Source organism: Podarcis vaucheri, assembly GCF_965113315.1.
Source record: "Podarcis vaucheri genome assembly, chromosome: 10".
NCBI classification, from domain to species: domain Eukaryota; kingdom Metazoa; phylum Chordata; class Lepidosauria; order Squamata; family Lacertidae; genus Podarcis; species Podarcis vaucheri.
This window is the reverse complement of record NC_138748.1, coordinates 28,350,721-28,372,291: the sequence shown is the minus strand read 5'-3', so window position 1 is coordinate 28,372,291 and position 21,571 is coordinate 28,350,721. Positions and strand designations below refer to the sequence as shown.

At 39.3% G+C, this 21,571-nt stretch overlaps 1 protein-coding gene across 4 annotated transcripts in view; it reads right to left on the bottom strand.

Annotated features, from left to right (window-relative positions):
- Positions 1 to 21,571, bottom strand: part of MSRB3 (methionine sulfoxide reductase B3) — a 60,760-nt gene that overhangs the window by 28,702 nt on the left and 10,487 nt on the right. Inside the window, exons 1-5 of one of the 4 annotated variants that reach the window (XM_082239883.1) lie at positions 20,193 to 20,333; positions 17,891 to 18,017; positions 8,829 to 8,937; positions 5,209 to 5,286; positions 361 to 389 (exon numbers count right to left, since the gene is read on the bottom strand). In XM_082239883.1, coding sequence (XP_082096009.1) covers positions 361 to 389; positions 5,209 to 5,286; positions 8,829 to 8,937; positions 17,891 to 17,966 — 292 coding nt within the window. In that variant the 5' untranslated portion in view covers positions 17,967 to 18,017; positions 20,193 to 20,333. Of the gene's footprint in view, positions 1 to 360; positions 390 to 5,208; positions 5,287 to 8,828; positions 8,938 to 17,890; positions 18,018 to 20,192; positions 20,337 to 21,571 lie in introns of those variants that run through there. The other 3 variants (XM_082239885.1, XM_082239882.1, XM_082239884.1) reach the window with 3 other exon arrangements.

The window sequence follows — 21,571 nt, the reverse complement described above, 5'->3', positions numbered from 1 at the left end:
GAAATAGCTTTGTCCTCCAGGAAGAAAAATATCCTTTTAAAACAGTCAATATTCCCAAAGTCCACTTCTCTCAGCCTGCTATATCATTCAAAACCTAATGCAGAACTGACATGGTTTCCTTGCAATCATTTTAACATAAAAGAGTAAAATTAAAGAGACTTGAAGCTATGAAAGGAATAAAAGCACTGCCATTCACAATAATAGCACTGTTTAAGGCAATCTGAAACCTGAGATTATTCAAAAGATTGGCTTGTTCCAGACTGTTTAAAGTTAAGACTGCACTTGAACTGATAAATTACTCTTTGGGGAACAACATGAAAACAGCATACAGTCAACATAAAAATGTAAACCTAAACATACCTGAATTGGAGTCAAACTTTGTTTCTGATCTAAAATAGAGAGAGAAAGGGGGGGATCCTTTAATGATAAAGAACTGTTTATGTCATGAGAAACCCATGACTGAAGTACAAATAGCAAATTTATATATTAATGCACCTCATCTGTAAACACATTTGTTCCTAAACATATTCTCAGTGTATTTTTACATTAGAAACCTTGATCAATAATCACAGAACACAAAAAACCCACAACCCCTCTCCATAAAGTTAAAAATAGAAGAAATACATTGTGAGAGTTACAAACAGCATGTCATTTATCCTCTATCATCCCACTTGTCAGATTTATTTCTTTGGAAAGCATCATAAGACGGTTTTAATCAATGTGCATGTTAATCTGTCCCCTCAGTAAATAAATGGTTGTTTCCCTTAAGAACAGAGAAGGCTGGAAAACCCAGAGAACAAGAGACTAGTACACACAAAACATACAATTACCATGCCCATTCTATACTACCAGTTTTGCCTGTTTATTACATGATATCTTATGTGTTTAGCATACCACAAAAGAACCCAGGAGGCTGTAGATTTAATAATGAGTGGGAGGAGTGGGGAACAGAGGGGAAATTAGCCTTTGTGGGAACATCATGTTTCAGATATAGCTTAATGATAGTTCTAAACTCAGAAGCCTTTGAAGCTCTCAATTCAGCTGTGGGAAAACGCAAGTTGGGTAATTGCTTTCAAGATGCTGCTGAAGTGCTGTCAAGCAGAATTAACCCTATGACTAGTCCTATCCAAAGAAACAGCTATAAGAAGCATTGTCTAGGTCTAACTCTCAAACCAATTAGTGGGCATACTCTAGCCAGAATTATATCACAAATTAACCATCAGTGGTGTGTGTGTGTGAGTGTTTATACACATATGCGCGTACGCACACACCCTGCCACAGCAAGTTATAAGTGCTGATTGGTAGGAATCTTCCTAAAGCCTGTTATTTCTGTAGCGGTATTTATTAAGGTGGTGATGGAGAATCTATGGCCCTACAGATATTGTTGAACTACAACCCCCAACATCCCTGACCACAAGCCATGCTGCTTGGGGCTGATGGGAGACCCACAACCTGGAGGTGCCACAGATTTCCCACCCCTGCCCTAAGGAATATAGGGAAGTGCACCCAAGCCACGTAGGAAATATCAAGATTCCTTGAACCCACAAGAAGACATTGGTGCGCTTTGGGGAGTTGTACAGGTCTTTCACCAAAGCAACAATTGCAAACTGTTCTGTGTTAAACATAAAAATCCCCCACCCAAAAACAAATTAGTGCAAAGCACTATAAATTTATTTTTTTAAACCCATAACTTCAAGTTAACTGGAATAAGTCATTAGATGGCGATGGAAAGAGTCAGAAAAGCCAAGGGAAAAAAGGGGCAGTATATATGGAAAATGGTTGCTTTGTTCCACTAAGAAACCCTCAATATGTTCAAAGGGTGGGAAAAGAAGCAAAGATTTTTAGCCAAAAATATATTCTAATAGTACTGAACAGTGCACCAGCAACATGAATCAAAGCATTAATCTCCATTACAAGTGAACACCCTTCCAGTAAAGAGAATATTGCCTGCTCAAGGCCACGAACGGGTGAGTGGGTATACAGAACTCAGTGAGCCTGCTATATAGCCATAAATTTCACACATTACTCTGAGGGTATAAATAGTGTATTTTTTATAATAATAATAAAAAAAGAATTCTGACAGCAATCTTACTGCCAACTTTTGTTTCTTTTGGGCACAATCCACAGGACATTTTCCTGTACAAGCCCCGCAGAATTCGTTTTGTAAGCTCTCCCACAAGCAGGGCAATTTTGATTCAAATCAGGCTACATCATTTCCCATTTGTGTATCAGATATTTCCTAAACAAATATGCCTAACTAGTGCTGTCACACTTGCAACATGAGGACTGACAACTTAATAGAGCCATTATTAGTATATAGGCAGATGCCATAGGCAGAGTTTTAGGGGGTGATCCTGCTGTGAAAGCAAATATATACCTCTATACTTTATACAAAAGAAAGCCGATGGCTGCCAATGGGGAAAAGTGGCTGGTGGTTTGCATTGGAGCCAACACCTAGGGGCTGAGGGGTCTTTGCCCCCCCCATAAAATATTTGAGGGGGGGCAGGGACCCCAAAGTTAATGGGAATTGTCATTCAAATGGTGTGCATGCACCACATCATGTGATCAATAATGTGGGGCAGGGCTTACCTCCCCCCCCCCCGATTTTTTTTTCTTCGAGTTGTCACCCCTGGTGGTAAGCAGCTCCTGTGCAGGGGGTAGCATGTGGGCAAGGTGGTAGGGAGCAGACAAAAGGCAGCTGGATTGTGCCCATTCTTATCAAATGCATAGGGAAACTTTGAGGGGATAATAGATGAAGGTAGAGGGGGTTGGCAGATAGGCAGGGTTGGTGAACGGAGGGGGTTAAACTTATTATTTTACTGCACTGCATTGTAGTTCTGCTTAATATTGCATTGCACTGTACCACAGTTTTTCATATACAGTGGTGCCCCGCAAGACGAAATTAATTCGTTCCGCAATTTTTGTCGTCTAGCAAATTTTTCGTCTTGCGAAGCACGAAATCCCATAGGAATGCATTGAAAATCAATTAATGCGCTCGGGCAGGGGTACCTTTACCTTTACCTTTATGGTCAAAAAAAGTCCAAACAAAGCCAAATTTGGTACAACAACAGTTTATTAACTGCTCTTTAAAGTCACACATACTGTAAAGAGCAGTTCAAAAATTTAAGGGAAAATAAATTAACTTTATAAACAAAACATGTCTTTGTTTTTAGTCAAAGAAAAAAAGTCGTGAGACATTTTCGTCTTGCGAAGCAAGCCCATAGGGGAAATTCGTCTTGCGAGGCAAATCGCGAACGGAAAAAACTTTCGTCTAGCGAGTTTTTTGTATTGCGAGGCATTCGTCTTGCGGGGCACCACTGTATATTTGTTATTTTGTAAACCAGTTAAGTATTAAATAGACACTGGCAGCTTTGCTAAATTCCCTTACCGAATCCTGTTACATTTCTTCTGTCCTACTTCTAACTGGCTCTTCCTTCACCACTAGTCCAGAGGCCAAGTTGTGATGAAACAAAAATAAAATTAGCTAAATTAGACATCTATCACAGGCATAGGCAAACTCTGGCCCTCCAGATGTTTGGGACTACAATTCCCACCATCCCTAGCTAACAGGACCAGTGGTCAGGGATGATGGGAATTGTAGTCCCAGACATCTGGAGGGCCGGAGTTTGCCTATGCCTGGTCTACCACATACCTCCACCCCAGCCCATTGCCCTGTGAAAGGTGAAAACCATGCCCCACAATGACATGTCAAATGAGGTGCAGAAGAAACCCCTAACTGCCTGATCCTCAGGGCATGGATGGTTTAAGTATTCAGGCTTCCTACTTTTTGTGTCTGTGTTTGAACAATTTATATACTCTTCAGCTACAATAGTCTCTAAGCAGTTTGCAAAGGTATAAAAGATAAAAATCAGTTAAAACTATAAAATCAAACTTTCCCCTCCCAAATCAGGCAGGGGTGTGGCCCACTCTGAATCTCAGGTCCTGCAATTCCCCCATTCCACAAGCTACAAAGTTCAGGCAAAGGGCTCTTTCTGCAAGAAAGGGGCTCTTCCTTCAAGTTTCTATAAAACAATTCATTAGGAAACAAAGCATTTTTTTTTATTGTAACAGGGACTCATAACACAACCACCTGTAGGAAGATTACAGGGAAAGCCAAGATTACCCCCACTTCAGAGATCTGTGGGTAAATTTCCTAAGCAAAATGACTCTCAGTTGCATTTTTGCAAATGTAAAGCTGGATTTTTCTGGGCAATAATTTTATGACTAAGCCACATTTCGTTATAGAAAAGTGGTGGTGGTGGTGGTCACAATTAAATACTTTGTAGCTTTTCAAGTTGCTGGAACGATCAAATTAAATGAAGAATGAGATTGAGTTTCACTGGTTCCTTGCTGATAAGGGGAGAATTCTATTTTAAACGTGTACCAAGAAACCTCAGGTCTTTCATCTGCAGAGCAAAATTCATGTGTTACTTGACCTTACGTGCCACACAGTAATGAAGCAGCATAAATCAGATCTATTAAAGGTGAAGTTTGTTAATCTTAGTGCTGAAGAACCATTCTCCCTTTCCTGGCAAAAATAACTGGTTCACAGGTCATGATGACATAGTTACAGACTACAATGGTGCAAAGAACAAAAAATTAACAGCAACTCTCAGAAACATGGAGTTCAGGGGATGGGAAGGAAGCCAAATTCTGTTGCCCATATTTTACAATTGTGATGGTTCTTCAAATATAGCAGAGGCTATAATGATGACCCTGACTCTGTGTGGAGAAATGTAATGAATGCTAGACTATGAACTTCCAACATAGGTTTAAATTCTTGTTTATGATGGTAAGGAATCGGCAAAGCCCTGAACTGATGCTTTTTATATCATCCTTTAGTCTATGCTCACATAAAGCCCAGTGTTTTTGGTTCTATTACAATGTGTCTGCGCTGCTGATTTGCTCTGCGTGAATCTTGATCCAGTATGAATTAAAGATGAGTCTTACTTACACGGGCTACAGTTGAGTTTTGATGTAGCCCTTGAGATTCTCCATCAACAAGGAGTTCAGTTGTGCTGCTTCTGTTCAGGGCAGCTTTTCCCAACCTGGTACCCTCCACACATTGTGGACTACAACTCCCATCAGCCATAGTGAGATCAGTATGAAGTACAAGACCAATACCTTAACATCCACTTCTACAGCACATATGTAACACTCAAAAAACCAGAGCCACCATTATTTTGTAACTATGTTTAATTTACTCACTTGAACAAAGGAGTTCCACAAACAACACATTTGTATATTCCATGAGCTTTGTGATGTGTGTATTCTCCTTCAAAGGCACTGGAACCAAACAGCAACACAGTACTTTAGCAAACAGGTTATTTCATATCAAGTTGTCCAACTTTATAACCTCATGTCATCCAATTTTCTTAATATTAAATATTAAAACTAAGTTTAAATCTAAAATTTTAGCTTTTTATCTCATCCCTTTTTTGAGTTATGAGGGTTTGAAGTTTCAAAAAAATGTCAATTTTGGCCTTGTCGGACTACACTAAAACCTTAAAAGCTCAGCCCAGCATTGAGATACGTCAGAACTAAAAACACCAATCTCTTCAGAACTTCAGGGGTTTTAATATGATATGCCACAAGATGGACTTACTTTAAATTTTTAATTTAAGTTACAATTTTTTTTAAAAAAAGTGATTACAAATATGATTAAAGATTTTTTAAAAAATGTATTGACTATTTAATATTTCTAAGATCTACCTACAAAATTTCATCTTGGGGTCTCAATGGGAACACATTGAAAAAAATATTTTGTACATAAATGTTTGCCTTATTGGGTTCTATTTAGGATAAATGGGTCTTCTTGGAGTAAAATATAACAGAAAAAACAAGACTTCAAACTCTAATATCAGTTACTTCAGGCATTTCTTTAGAAAGTTATGCAATTAAAAGGTATCTGAAAAGCTAGTCAGGTTTTTATTTTAAAAATGTGTTCCAAAGTAGAGTGATAGCTTGCAGTTGCATTACAGAATTAACGCTTTGAAAGAATTTTTGTTAGAACTTCATTTCATTAACATTACAACAAAATGCATATCAAACAAAATTATGACACCCAAACAGGGAACTCTCATTGCGTTAACACTGAAATTGTTATGTTCAACTTGTATACCATATTGACCCGAATATAAGCCGCACCCGCAAATAAGCCACACCTTTAAAATTCAAGGGGGGGGGGAGGGCGAGAAAAAAGACAATACCTGAATATACTCCACTCCCTTAAAATTACGCCTGCACTCATTCTATTTTACCAGATGTCTGCTTCAGCAGCAATACTGTAAAAGCCAATTTTTGTAAGGCTGCGAATTTAAGCCGCACTTTAACTTTTCACAGTCGGAATTTGGGGGGAAAGTGTGGCTTATATTCAGGCCAATACGGTATATTCCAATATAAATGGTACTTCATGGTTTGCGAATTATTGTTCTTCCTTCAGAAACAAAAAAGGTGCATATTAAAATCTGAACAGCAACATAAATGTGTCCTGTTTATGAAAAGAAACTATTGTTCAGATGTCAAAATACAGAATTGCTTACAAGTAGCTAGACATTTTCGATCAAGCCCTTTTCTCTTCTCTTTTTTTTTGCACCTGAACATTATGGTAATTTTAAAATAAACCTCAATACTAAACATCTTAACAACATTTCCATATCATAGTCTTGATCTTTTGCATTAAACTATGCAGTAGTGCAAGATCTTTGTGGGAGATTGGGCAGGACTACCAAGAGAATCAAACAGAAAAGGAGGAGAAGAAAACTGGCCCATGATTTCAAGCTGTGTGAGCTCTATATTTTTATTTGAAAAGGAATATTACTGCTTTAAGGGAATATTTTTCTAAGTTAACAATCTTAAAGGCTAGGAGGTCATTCAACTAATACAATTCAGCTGTGCTATTCCAACAAAAAGTCTATGTGCTCTGCAGCTTGTTTTTATTATCTTTTCACCCTTTTTATGGGGGTCCAATATATTTTTTTATAAACAGGATTTTAAAAAATGACCTAAACCCTGGTTGTTTGTGCACACTAAATCATTTTTGCTAATCTTCTACACAACAGTAAACGACTTGCCTGGAAGGCCTACTGAGCTGGAGGAAAGCACCACCACCACCAGTTTGTTGTCGGGGGTACAGACAACCTTGTGCCAGTGATCCCCATTCAGAAAATCTAGTAAAAAGGCGACTCCGACAGGAAGACTGTTGCCAATTAAACAGGACCCCACATGTGGCAAAGGAGGTTTTTGGGAAATGGGAGTAGAATGAAAGATTGCATATTAACACCGGTCCTGAAAGTCCTACATTGGCTTCCGGTACGTTTCCGGGCACAATTCAAAGTGTTGGTGCTGACCTTTAAAGCCCTAAACGGCCTCGGCCCAGTATACCTGAAGGAGCGTCTCCACCCCCATCATTCTGCCCAAACACTGAGGTCCAGTGCCGAGGGCCTTCTGGAGGTTCCCTCACTGCGAGAAGTGAGGTGACAGGGAACCAGGCAGAGGGCCTTCTTGGTAGTGGCGCCCGCCCTGTGGAACAGCCTCCCACCAGATGTCAAGGAAATAAACAACTACAGTGGTACCTCGGGTTACATACGCTTCAGGTTACAGACTCCACTAACCCAGAAATAGTGCTTTAGGCTAAGAACTTTGCTTCAGGATGAGAACAGAAATCATGCTCCGGCAGCATGGCAGCAGCGGGAGGCCCCATTAGCTAAAGTGGTGCTTCAGGTTAAGAACACTTTCAGGTTAAGTACGGACCTCCGGAAAGAATTAAGTACTTAACCTGAGCTATCACTGTATCTGACTTTTAGAAGACAGCTGAAAGCAGCCCTGTTTAGGGAAGTTTTTAATGTTTGATCTTTTATCGTGTTTTTAGTATTCTGTTGGGAGCCACCCAGAGTGGGTGGGGAAACCCAGCAAGACAGACGGGGTATAAATTATTATTATTATTATTATTATTACTACTACTACTACTATTGCTATTGGAACAGAAGCAGGCCTGACGTTAAACTCTATGGTCAGAAGAAACAGAGAATCGTAGAACTGAAGAGTTGAAAGGGACCCCGAGAATCATCTAATCCAACCCTGCAGGAATATGCAACTGTGCCGAATGGGGATCGAACCTGCATGCAGCAAAATAGACATTGACCGAGGTGACCGCCTCCTCCTCCTCATTCTAGAAATCAGCTGAGATAAATTATATTCACGGCGAGAGCCTTAGGAATTAGCTCTCTTGTCTCTCCCCCCCCCCCCAAACCTTCTCCAGGATTTAGAGCTTGCTTTCAAGGTCTAAAGCCGTGTGAGGGCAGTTATTGAAAATATTTGACATTCCTGCCACAAATGAGCCAATAAATACTTTCTCCACATGTGCTTCAATACAGAAAGTGGAAAAGGAATGAAAATATGCTACCTTCTTACTCTCGCCGACCCCCAGCCAAACTGTCTGTACATACAATGATCACCTTCAAAACTTCACCTTTAAATGGCACAGGGCTCTTTCCCTTATGGTTCTGCTTACTCTGGTGTCTCCACCCTCCTCCCCCAAAACAACAACAAAAGACTCTCTTAACTGCCATTACTTCCACACATTTTGTAGTAAACTGAAAACAGACCCCAAGAAGAAGCTAAGGGACAGAATAGCGTTCATTTTATATTTATGAAGTCCGTGACCTTGCCCTCCCCGGCGCAAATTCCTGTCTGGTTTGGTGGTGTTAATTTGTATAAGTTAGTAAACAAGTGCTAAATTTCTTGAAGCTGTCAGCTGAGGAGAAAACAGCAGCAGATTGAAAGAGGAGCGGCCTGTGTTTGTCATTGACCACATGGCCATACCTTACCTCTCAGTCCCTTTCTCCTGAGTAACATGGTATTGCAAAGGTGTCAGCCGCTTCCGCAGTTCTTGCTGGGAGAAGACCACCTTACAGTTCTTTTTATCCCTACGTGACCCTGCAAAGGGAGAGGATACAGGAGAAGGGGTCTTTTTAGTTGAAATCCTGAACAATAGCTTTGGCTTCTAGCCAAAACACAGCTTCTGCGTTTGCTTTCCCAGTGACCAGATCAGCTTCTAATATATTAGAGTGCCTCAGCTGGTGGCTTCTTCAAATCCAACTTTTTTTTTTAATAATAATAATAAAAGTCTGCTGTTCACAAGGGGGAGGGGGGTGACCCCATTGGAACAGTGATCATGTGATACAGCCAAAGCCTTCTGAATGCAGAAAAGTCACAACCATCGGCAAGATTCTACATTCACACAATCATTCACAAAAAGGCGACAACCTGAGCCTAAACATAATGGAACTTTAAATATGCTTAGGAGCATAGCCTTTGTATTTGCAAGAAACGGTAGATATAAAGGTAATGGGCATATGATGTTTAAACACAATTCAGTGAAACTTGAAAGTTTTGTAATTAGCTATCCTTATTTTAGAAACAAATGTTTCTTTGTTTAAAATTTTACTTTTCATCAAAGAGAATAGCTGACAGCACAACAGCTGGAAGCTGTAATTTGCATTTTAGATCTAAATGAATGGTATTTTAAAGGTTTGCCTGCTGCTGATAAGAAACAGATAAGCCTTCCTCCCTCATCAATTTGATTTTTGTAAAATCTGTTGCAAGCTCGAAATACTTTCTCTGGAGGTTGCTCATGATTACTTCCTCTTGTGTCTTAGGAGCAGCCAAAATATTAATGGCATTGGAAAGTATTACCTGCTACTGCTGAGAGAGATAAAGAAGTCTCTCTTAGAATTAATGTTTTAATCTGCAAATTATTGCTACATGGAGTAGCATGCCTGCTACTTTATTGTTTGTTCTGTATATTGTACTAGAAATTAAAATATTTTGCTTGAAAAAGACTTTTAGTCAGTCCATTAGATCCAGTAAAATTAATCTGAACCTTGAAAAGCACATAAAGCTGAAAGAGAGAGTGAAAAAGGACCACTCTTTGAACCACCTCCTCTTTCCACTCTGTGTACTTTTCAAAAGATAAAAAGGTGACCAATTCATCACCAAGAGGGCAGTGAGTGGGTCAGCTCAGGGGCTTTGCAGATTCCGGGGAAGACCTCAAGGGTGCCCCCGAAGCCATGGATGCCAAGTTGGCGACCCTTGACTTATAGAATATGTTGTTATTTATTTAACAGGATTTATGCACCCCTTGATCGTAATAAAACCTCAAAGTGGTTATGTACATTTGATGGCAGTGGTGTGATTTATTAACAGTCTTCCGAGTCATTAAAATGATTAAGCAAAATAAAATGATCCAGTCTATGTTAAATGACAAAAACCAGGTTATTGAAAGCAGCAGGATAAGGAAGGATTTGGGAGAATTTGGAAGAGCCATTGGCTGTGTTTGGACATTACTCAAAACCACAGTTTAGCACAACATGAATGAGCCCTTGCACATTCCTTCGCCTCTCCCTATGCACTTCTTTACTAGGAGGAGGAACTCAAAATCTTTGACTTTTGCTACACCTCATGAGTAGAGAAGACTCCCTGGAAAAGACTCTGATGTTGGGAAAGATGGAGGGCACAAGGAGAAGGGGACAACAGAGGACGAGATGATTGGACAGTGTTCTCAAAGCTACGAACATGAGTTTGACCAAACTGCGGGAGGCAGTGGAAGACAGGAGGACCTGGCGTGCTCTGGTCCATGGGGTCACGAAGAGTCGGACACGACTAAACAACAACACAACACCTCACTTTGTTGTTTTGTCAGAGCCAACAAACTGTGGTTAATATTAAGTATGTTTGTCTGACACAAGCCAACTAGAAGCCATGATTTCAACAAACCCAAAGCAGAAGTGAAAGATTCTGAACTTATTCTGCTGGAAGAAGGCAGGGGAATACATGTGCCCAAGGTTTGCTGTGGCTCATTCATGCTTGCTCACATTGCGCTAGACCAGTGGTTCCCAACTGGGGGTCCATGTAGCCCACCCAGGGGGTCTGTGGCCCCATTCCCGTAACAAAAGCTACCATAGAGATGTCAACATTTTCAAAATATATTTAATTATCTAACTTAATTATTTTTAACAAAATGAATATGGGGTTGTTTGACAAGGCAAAATTACCACAAAATATATATTTTAAAGAATCCAGTTGTTGGATGGGCAGGTGGGGGAGGGAAGGCATTAAATAACCTATAAAAACTTTAGTTATTGGCCATATACTACTGACGTTAGGCTACAAATACATGTATTTAAAATTATATTCAAAAGCCACACAGGTGTTTTAGGAAAATCAAAAATTTTGAAGTGTCTACAGTTAGCCTGGGTCTGAAAAACTAATGTTTTTCAAAATGAGTTTTTCTAATTACTGAAGGAGTTATGCTTGATTAGAAATAAACAGTCTTGACAAAAGTTTGTTAGTAATAGATATATGCTCATAAAGAAAGCAATTGTGTTCTCAAAGTAGAGTGACCAGAGTTATCCATCTGTATGTCATTTAGTACAAGAGAAGAAACGGCAGGTTTAAATTACATGGTATTGGATTGCAATTTCCTAACATTGGATGCTTTTCTGCTTTTTTACCTTCAGTCATTACTAAGAAGTGTTCATAAAAAGTAGCTTAAAGAACAGATGCTTTCAAATAATTTAAGGAAAGATGTTTCTTCCCCCCCTGCCCTTTATTCCATTTCCATCTATATATATATATATATATATATCCCGTGTAAGAGTCGGGGTGTCTGTGCGACGTTTCGACGAGGTCTCACTCGTCATCTTCAGGCTGGTGCTTTCGGCTTCTTGTTACTGGAACAGAGCAGAATCTGGTGTTTGAGTTCCTATAAATACTGTTGAGGGGTGTGGTGTATAGCCTCCAACGTTCTGGGCAGAGAGGAAGTTCCTAGATTAGTGTGCCTTTTCTTCTTTTGTTCCTTAATTACTTGGGGGATATCTTGAGTGATTTCATGAGTGATATTCTGAATATCACTGGGTGGGTCATTAAGTGTAGATTAGTTGCTAAAGCTTTTGTGTCTTGACCTCTTGAGCTTGTGAAGAGTTTTTCTGAGAAGATGGCTGTGCTGCATTTAGTTGTGCTCTGGCTTGGCTTCGTGTATAGGGGCGAGCTGTGGTTTTGTGCCTTGTGCCAGCCAGATCTGTGTAGGGATTGCAGGGGGGTGCAGCATCCGGAACTTCCTCTCTGCCCAGAACGTTGGAGGCTATACACCACACCCCTCAACAGTATTTATAGGAACTCAAACACCAGATTCTGCTCTTTTCCAGTAACAAGAAGCCGAAAGCACCAGCCTGAAGATGACGAGTGAGACCTCGTCGAAACGTCGCACAGACACCCCGACTCTTACACGGGAAGACACCCGAAGACACCAAAACCTGCATATATATATATATATATATATATATATATATATATATATATATAAACATACACACTTCTGGTCACTACTGATTATCCCTTTGCAGGCAGAAAGAAGAACATTTAAAAGTATTTGGAGTAAACAGTAGACATTAGAAGCTTTGTTATTAACTTGCAAGGTACTAAAAAGAAACTTTTATCTCGCAGATTAGAAATTACTTTTGATCTTGCCATTCTTTTAAAAACTCAAGTTTTCTACTTTGAGCTCTCTCTTTAATTGCTGCAGAGCCCTCATTTTAATAGGAGTCTTTGAAAGACCACTGTTGTTAACCCCATTGTTGGTTTAAATCTTATTTTGGAGGAGGATAAAGACTTTCTTCCAGATTTCTTTGTCTTACAAGATTCACTATGTAAGTACTCACCCAAATTTTGCAGGAATGTCCTGTTTCATAATCGACAAATTATTTGGGTTTTGTGCACTTAAAGGTCACCTTACAAATTAGCAAGATTTTCCTACATCCTGGCTTCTCAACCTTAAATATAAATATTGTTTCCGAACTGTGAGTGAGGTTTGTGCTTTACAACGTTATGTTGATTATTTTAAGAAGTCAAGTGGTGGAGGTTTACATTCACAGACTCTGCTGTTTTCTTGTACTAATAAGTCTTTCAGAAGTTTACCTAAAAGCAGAATAAGAACCTACATTACTCATGCATGCAACACTGTTTTGACCTGTTTGGGGATCAACGTTAAAAACCCACAGACAAGGCAATGTTGCCCTATGCAATCTCTTAATTTTATAATTTAAGTTACCATAGCTTCCAATCTAAATCCAGGGCTACAAAAAGACTATTTATTTTATTTTATGTGGCCCACTTCCATCTCTGGAGGTTCATAATAGGTAGCAATGGTAGAACAAAGCTCCAAAGTCCAATAAAAAAAATTACAAACCCTTTTTGTCTTATCTCAATTTGTCCCTGGCTACCAAAAGTTTGACTGAACGAAAAGGTCTTCTTTAATTTGTTTATAAGAATTAAAAGATGAAGGATTGCACTTCATCTTTGCATTCATCCATTATATCATTTCAGAGGGTATTTGTATCATTTTTATAAAACGTAACAAATTACAAACTTACATTTTGTAGATTGATTCTTTATTAATTTCAGTACAACCTTCCCAGTATTTTTCTACTGATTTTCACTGTTCTAATATTCACTAATTTTTTTACCAATATTCCAGTGAGGCTTTTCTTTTTTTTGGGGGGGGGGGGAATCTTTTAAAAACTGTGGAGGAACAACTAGCCTTCAAAGACTGAGTTTATTTGTTTTTAAATCACACTTATTTCAAATATTTATACACTACCTCTCCATCACTCAAAACTAGTTCCGACTTAAAAATAATAATAAAAACAAATGCAAATATAAAATTCCAGCAAATCCTGAGTACTTCTACTTTAGAATGAAACGGTAGGGAAGCCCTGGCATTCTAAAACTTTTAAATGCATTTTTCTGTATTTATATATACAGTATCTGATGCCACTTTATTGCTATATAGTGTTTTGCTCTCTGTTTCCTTATTTGTAAGCAGTGTTGGGGGTCTTTCTGGACTTTCAAGCAGGTGTAGAAACTTGCCAAAGTTCCTGGCCAAGAATGTCCACCCCTGAGAACTCTTCTCTGAATGCACTCACAATCGTGACTTTGTACATACTAGATGGTGGGCTTAACTGAACTGTTCAAATGAAAAAGGTCATGATATAATAAAACAGTGGGGGGTGTTTTGACAAGATCATTTAGGTCCGTTGGAATAATCAGCAGCACCTGAGATTGAGTCTGGGAGGCAGCAGGAAGCCAGTGCAGGCATTGGAGTGCTGTCAATCACAATACATTATGATTATGACTAGCCTATCCACATAAGAAAGGCAAATGCGCTGCACCAGCTACAGCTTCTGAACCACTACCAATGGTAGCGCCACACAAAGTGTCTTAGGGTGGATCATGTCAGGATTATGAAGCTATGCATGATGGCTATGAGGTCCATCTCTGAAAGAGGGCCTCAACCTATATGCCTACCCACTGCAACCAAATATCAGGGCTTAATGAAAAGTAATATAGGAGCACATCAAATACTGCAAGCCGTGGGTGGCGCTGTGGTCTAAACCAGAGCCTAGGGCTTGCCGATCGGAAGGTCGGCGGTTCGATTCCCCACGACGAGGTGAGCTCCTGTTGTTCGGTCCCTCCTCCTGCCCACCTAGCAGTTGAAAAGCACGTTCAAAGTGCAAGTAGATAAATAGGTACCACTCTGGCGGGAAGGTAAACGGCATTTCCATGCGCTGCTCTGATTCGCCGGAAGTGGCTTAGTCATGCTGGCCACATGACCCGGAAGCTGTCTGTGGACAAATGCCGGCTCACTCGGCCTATAGAGCGAGATGAGCACACAACTCCAGAGTCGTCCGCAACTGGACTTAATGGTCAGGGGTACCTTTACCTTTAAGTCACCAAAGGATGTACATTGCTGACACTCTGAACAATGATGTGAGTGCCAACATGCTCTATATTTTAATACCTCCCAATCATTACTACTTCTATAGTGTGTAGAGTTAATTTCAGTTGGTTCACCCATATCCAGCTCCCGAACAGACACCAGAAGACAAACAATCAAGGTCAAAAGCACAGTCTTAATGTTATTTCCTGACCAAATATTGAACTGGTACAGATGTAACCATGTGTTCCTGGAACTAGACCATTGCTTACTTAGTGACCCATCTTCAAGAAGGACAAATTGGAGGGACGTTTTTAGATCAGAAGATATGAGACTATACTTTAACCTCTCTGAAACACCTCATTGATGACCTCAGTAAAGGGCCCTACATCTCCTAGTTTGGATGTTGTTTTTAATAGAAAAATTGTCTAGAACTCTTTAAAATGTGTAAAAGAAACCACTTTAAATAACTAGGACAGGAACAAGTTCACTCTCAAGTTGTCACAGTAAACAGACTCACAGCGAGGAAAAGACTGAAATTAGTTTAAGATTAAATATCCAACAATTTGAATTCTTTGTTTAAAACTGTGACACTCAAGTTGAGGCAAATAGGTTCACTATACATCTTACTAGGATTTTTAAAAACATCTATCTGCTAAAAGACTTTTGTATAAAAACCCCCACTAGATTTGAACAGTTTTCCATCTTCCTTTTTGAGAGGTATTATACTCAAAACATATTTAGTGCTTGACAGATCTGGCTGAATTTTGTATTTCCCATTATCATTAAAGTAGTCTCAACAAGCTACTTAACGACTTTGTAAGAGTTTATTTTCACATTAAAACTCCTAATTATTATTAATGTCAATTAAAAGAAAACAAAATTCAATATTAAAAACATACCAAAAAAATAACATGATATGCCCAATACCTGTATGGTAATTTCCACTGTGAACTTAGAAAATATTTTATAAATGGTATTTAAATATTGTAGCCATTAAGCACTGCACAGTATTTAATAACTTTAGTGTTAAGAATCATCCATGTCTTTCAGACATCTTAATAATTAATGTAACTAAAATTATACATATAATTCTACTTTTCTAGACTTCTAAGAGCAAGAAGAATAGCTTTCAACTACATGCAAAAGGTGATGCAAGCAACATAAAGTGTGAATGAGAAAAAGAGATGAATGAGCTTATAAAATGCAAACTCACAGCAAAGCAAAGTCAGTTTCCCCCTATATAAATATGGTGCTCTGCTACAGAAAATATATTTTAAAGTTTTGTATAAATCCATATGAAGAAAGGTTTGATTTTATCCTTACAAATTTAGATTAAAGTTTATCTGCATATTCAGAAAATGTTGGGGCACAAAAGTGTAATGAATTCTCAAATATTGTTAGATTATTCAATTGTCAAGTAGAACACTATTCATATATTTTCCAGGTTAGAATTGCTTTTCAAACAAGATTAAGTCTGCATGTGAAAGATTTCTTGTTTGAAGGGGGATAATTCTATTTAAAATATTCAAAAGAATACATAATTAGTGCCATCTACTGGCAATCTGGAGCAATTAATTTTTAGGCCGAAATCTCTACAGAACATGTGTTGATTTAAATCTAAGTCGTTTCTAAATAAGCCCAATTTTGTGCATTGGGGGGAAAATAAAAACACCTCAATTATATAAACATATAACTTCCAATATTTCCTACAGAAAAACAAGATGTATTCCAGATGAATAGCAATATTAGGAAGAGGCCAATAAGGTGGCATAAACTATGATAGGCTTGGAACAAGGGAGAGTATTGGGTGAGAGGGGAAGCAGATTGCTCTGAAGATATTCATAAACTATCTTAAAGTGCAATTCTGTTATAAAAAGGTGAACAAAAAATGTCAGACCAGCTCTAATGTCTAATACAGAAGGCAGTGACTACTTATAGATATATATGCCATATTACTAATGCCATTCTCCCTTATTAATGTACACTTAAGTACATCTAGACTAGAAAGTAGGTGCTAGTGTTTTGAAGTGGAAACTATGACACTAATTGAGTCAATTTCAGTTCTCTTCCCCTAGCTGCACCTCTTATTGGCAGGAAACACCTTTGGGCAAGGGCCACTGCTCTCATGTCTTGTTTTTGGGTTCCCCGTCCAAGATCTGCTCTGGAGGGACCTTCATTCCCGCAGGGTGGATCTTGGGTAGAATTAAGGGGTTGCAGTGGGGAGGGACAATCACAGAAAATTGTCTTCCTTATTCTGCAGATGGATGACATTTGTAAATACACTCGTACCTTGGATCCCGAACACCTTGGTACTCGGATGTTTTGGGTCTTGAATGCCGCAAAGTGAGTGTTCAGAAGTGAGTGTTCCGGTTCTTTGGAACCCGAACGTCCAACGGGGCTTCTGATTGGCTGCAGGAGCTTCCTGCAGTCAATCAGAAGCTGTGCTCTGGTTTCCGAACGTTTTGGAAGTCAAGCTGAATTCCGGAACGGATTCCGTTCAGCTTCCAAGGTACGACTGTATTGCTTATATATTGCTTGGGGAGTACCGTATTTTTTGCTCTATAAGTCTCACTTTTTCTCTCCTAAATGTAAGGGGAAATGTGTGTGCGTCTTATGGAGCGAATGCAGGCTGCACAGCTATCCCAGAAGCCAGAACAGCAAGAGGGATTGCTGCTTTCGCTGCGTAGCGATCCCTCTTGTTGTTCTGGCTTCTGAGATTCAGAATATTTTTTCCCTTGTTTTCCGCCTCCAAAAACTAGGTGCGTCTTATGGTCTGGTGCGTCTTATAGAGCGAAAAATACAGTATTTAATGTGACTATTATTTACAGGACAATTATATTGGTTTTTTTATTATTTCTTTGTGAACTGAGAAACGTTGTCAAATCTAAAGAAATTGTGTCATGTATGGGCCTCCAAGACAGTCAACATTTCTCAAATAATTTTCCAACATAGCTGTAAAGCATGGCGTCTCTTTAACAAATACTTTCAGCTTCAGACGTTTTAGATAGCCAGCAGTTTAGCAAAGCATGGCATAGTATTTACTGTAGCAGAGGCACCCACGTCACTAAGAGGGACCTCCATATGCATGACCACAACAAGTAGCAGCCATTCAACCTGAGGGAAGCCCACAGGCTCGCAGGGCCACTGGCTGGCTCTTTGTCACCAAATGCAGAAGGTTGAATGCAGACATCACTGTAATATCCTCACCAACACAACCAGAGGCAAAGAACAGGGGCAAGAGCTGAGTAAGGGAGAAAAAAAAAGATGAAAATAAAATTAAAACATCAAAAATGTTAGATACATTCACAGCAAAACTGGTGGTTATGATTTTTTTTTTTAATGAAAGGAAAATACAAGACTAACATTCCAAATACACATTCGTAAGTAATTTTATCTAATTCCTTGCCGTCAGGCTTTTATGCTTGATTACATTAGCATGATTGATAACATAATAAGCAAACACACTGACTGCACCGGGCGTTGATGCACCTTGCTAAAATACAAGACACACAAAAAAAGGGAATTCAAGGATGATTGGTAAATGATCTCATGAAAAATTCAGAAAGTAAAACACAGAACTTTTCTTTTTCACTTATTATGAGATTACATGAATGTTCCAGGTCCCTTCAAAATAATGGGGCAGATAGTGTTACACAAATAATAGGCACTTTGAAACTGTTGAGTACTTTTAACAATTTCCCTGTCATCATATTTAAATGGTGTAATCCCATGAACACTGCACTGAGGCCTTTGGTCAAAGAGCAAGAGATGCAGAGAGGAAAGTTAATCTGAGGGGACTGGAAATTTGTTACAAGAGTTGGCAAAGTGCAGTTACCCTATGAAATAAACATAGAATCTTTCCTTAAGTTTCTGCAATGCAAACCAAAAAGAAACTTCTAGTTGGCAGGCTGCAATAAAACAGATTGTGCAAGGCTGCATCTATTCTCTTCTGCTCTTCCCGTTCATTTGATTATCCAGAAGTTTGCAATAGATTGCACACTTTGTATAATAAAACGTTTTATTAGCTGCACTAATTTTGCACCGTGACAACAACTTCATCCACCTGTAATATGAAGGTAAACTAAAGTTGCAGGAAGCAGTAGAAAGGGAGGCAAAGTTTTGCATATGTTTGTACAAGAACCCGGGCAATTCCTTATTTGTAAAATATCATCTATGGCCTCCATGTTAATTCCCTGATGTGTAATTTGGCCAAACCGGATCAACATGGAAATTGACACCATTTTCATTTGTCTTGTGGGCATCATGGGTACACTAAATCAGGGCACACCAACAGCCTAGAAACCTGTGTGCAAACATCGAAAGAGTAGGAGGAAGGCCCGGGTGGGTAATAGTTATATCTTCTTTGCTCCCTCTTTAAGTTCTGAAAAACATGAGATTGAATTCAAAGGTTATGCAAGAGAAGGCATCTTGTGAAAGCAGAACTACACTCATGCAACATGTATCTTCCCAATTGTCAGTGATTCCCTTTCCCCACAGCAGTAGCTCCCACCCCACACTACAGTCTATGCTCCTGACATTCATTTTAGGGAGCACATGGTCTGGATGAGACAGGAAAGATCTGCTGCATGGACGGCCTTCTACTCACACAAACCTTGGGATCCAATCCTTTCCATTTGCATTGTGTGCATTAGTTATGCAATGTAAAAGGCATGCAAATGTATGTAGGTTATTCGTGAGAAATTTTCTAGGATGCAAATCTCCTAGCTTAAACGAAATACATCTTGTTACAGTGACCAGGTGACCTGTGGTGCCTGCAGTCTGCTCTCCATGAACTAACTGAGAGGGCCCCTCGTTGTTCCTTCTCCATCCTTAAAATTGGATTTTGATCACTTCTTCAGAGGACTGTCCTCTAAAGTAGGATATGCGGTCACCCTAAACATATACAAGAAGGATGATTGTTTCTACTTCCCCTACGTCAAGCAAAGGGGAAGTTGTATGTTGCTTCTTCCAGTCCCTTTACATAAGAAGCATCAATAGATGTATTACTAAATCAGTTTGATGTACCAACAACTACAATAACAATAAAAACCCTGCTTGAATTAAATGGCTGAACGCTGACTTAGAAAGCAATGGAAATGAAACATTTGTGAGTTCCTAAATGGAGAGGTGGGGAGGAAGAGTGAGAAGGTAAGTACCGCAATGAATAGCCTGAGAGAACCATTAAACATAAATAAACATGTCATTTCCACGAGTGACTGCAGAACTGCTTTTTTTGTTTCCTTTCTTTAAAAAAAAACAACCAAAAAACACCCAACTAACATTCCTCTGGAGCAGACTACTGACTAATAAAAGATCAAAGGTATATGCATTCCAAACACACAAATAAAAATGTAATCTTTTCTCCCAAGCAACCTTCACCATGTGGAATAAAAGTGTGCAGTGAAAACGTAATTACCTAGCAAAGCTGGAGTCTTATTGTGCTCCCGCAGCTGATCATAAAACGTCTTCCTATTCTGTTTCATCAACTGTAGTACCAGGCAGCCTGTGCGCCTACCAATTGCAGCCATCTGGCTTGTGTCAAAGACTGTGAGTCAAGCAGCTACAGTGCAACAGGAAGAAAGGCAGTGATGTCACTCTTCAGGTCAGGCAAAGAACAAAGATGTATTCTACCATTTAAAAAAAACAACTGGGTGCCCCAGGAGTAGAGAGGCCTCTAGCATGCTTTGGCTTAGTGATTTATGATTAATGCTGCTCTTTCCACTAGCTAAGGAGCAGAGCACCACCTAGTGGTTAGCATAGGGAAAAAGTGTGAGCGAAAGGAATGGCTTGTGTTGTTGCTTATGATAGAACTTTTGAAAGTTAAAAAGATTAATATCAATTAGAAATAAAAGTGTAGATTGGCTCACACTCAAGAAGCAATTAAGCGCTCTAGACTAAATAAGTCCATCTGTTCTTTGTAACGGTACACACAGTGAACACATGCAATTTGGGATTTCACTGAAAATTCAGAAAGGATTGCCTCATCTCAGGAGTCTGACACTTATTGTCATCCAGCTAAGAGGTAAAGGGGGAGAGGCCCAAATATGCTTAAAAAAAGAGGGTGCTTAAGCTTCTCACAACATATTTAATTCATTCATTCATTCATTGAATTTCTATACCTCCCGTCATCTGAGGACCACAGGGCAGTTTACAATATAAAAGCACAAAAATATATAACATAGTAACAAACAAAAACAATACTCCGCCCACATACGTAGCTTAAAATGCCATATATTGTTTAATTAGCCAAAGGCCTAGGAGAAGATGAAAGTTTTTGCATGGCACCTAAAGATACATAATGAAGGCGCCAGGCAGGCCTCCCTAGGAAGAACATTCCACAAGTAGGGAGCCACCACAGAAAAGGCCTTTTCTCATGTTGCCACCCTCAGACCTCTCGAGAAGGAGGCACATAAAGAAGGGCTTCAGATGATGATCACAGGGTTGGGGTCAGTTCATATGGGGAGAGTCAGTTTTTTGAGGTACTGTATTGCAGTCCTGCGGGAGGCAGCGGAAGACAGGAGTGCCTGGTGTGCTCTGGTCCATGGGGTCACGAAGAGTCGAACACGACTAAACGACTAAACAACAACATTGCAGTCCTGAGCCATTTAAGGCTTTATGTGTCAAAACAGGCACTTTGAATTGGACCTAGAACTAAATGGAAGCCAGTGTAACTGAGCCAGGATTGGTGTTATAAGTATGCTTAAACCATCTTTAAAATAAAAAGTAGGCTTTGCCAGACATATGGAACAACCTTTCATCAAACAGAGGAGTGGGTAATACCACAAGTTTAAAATA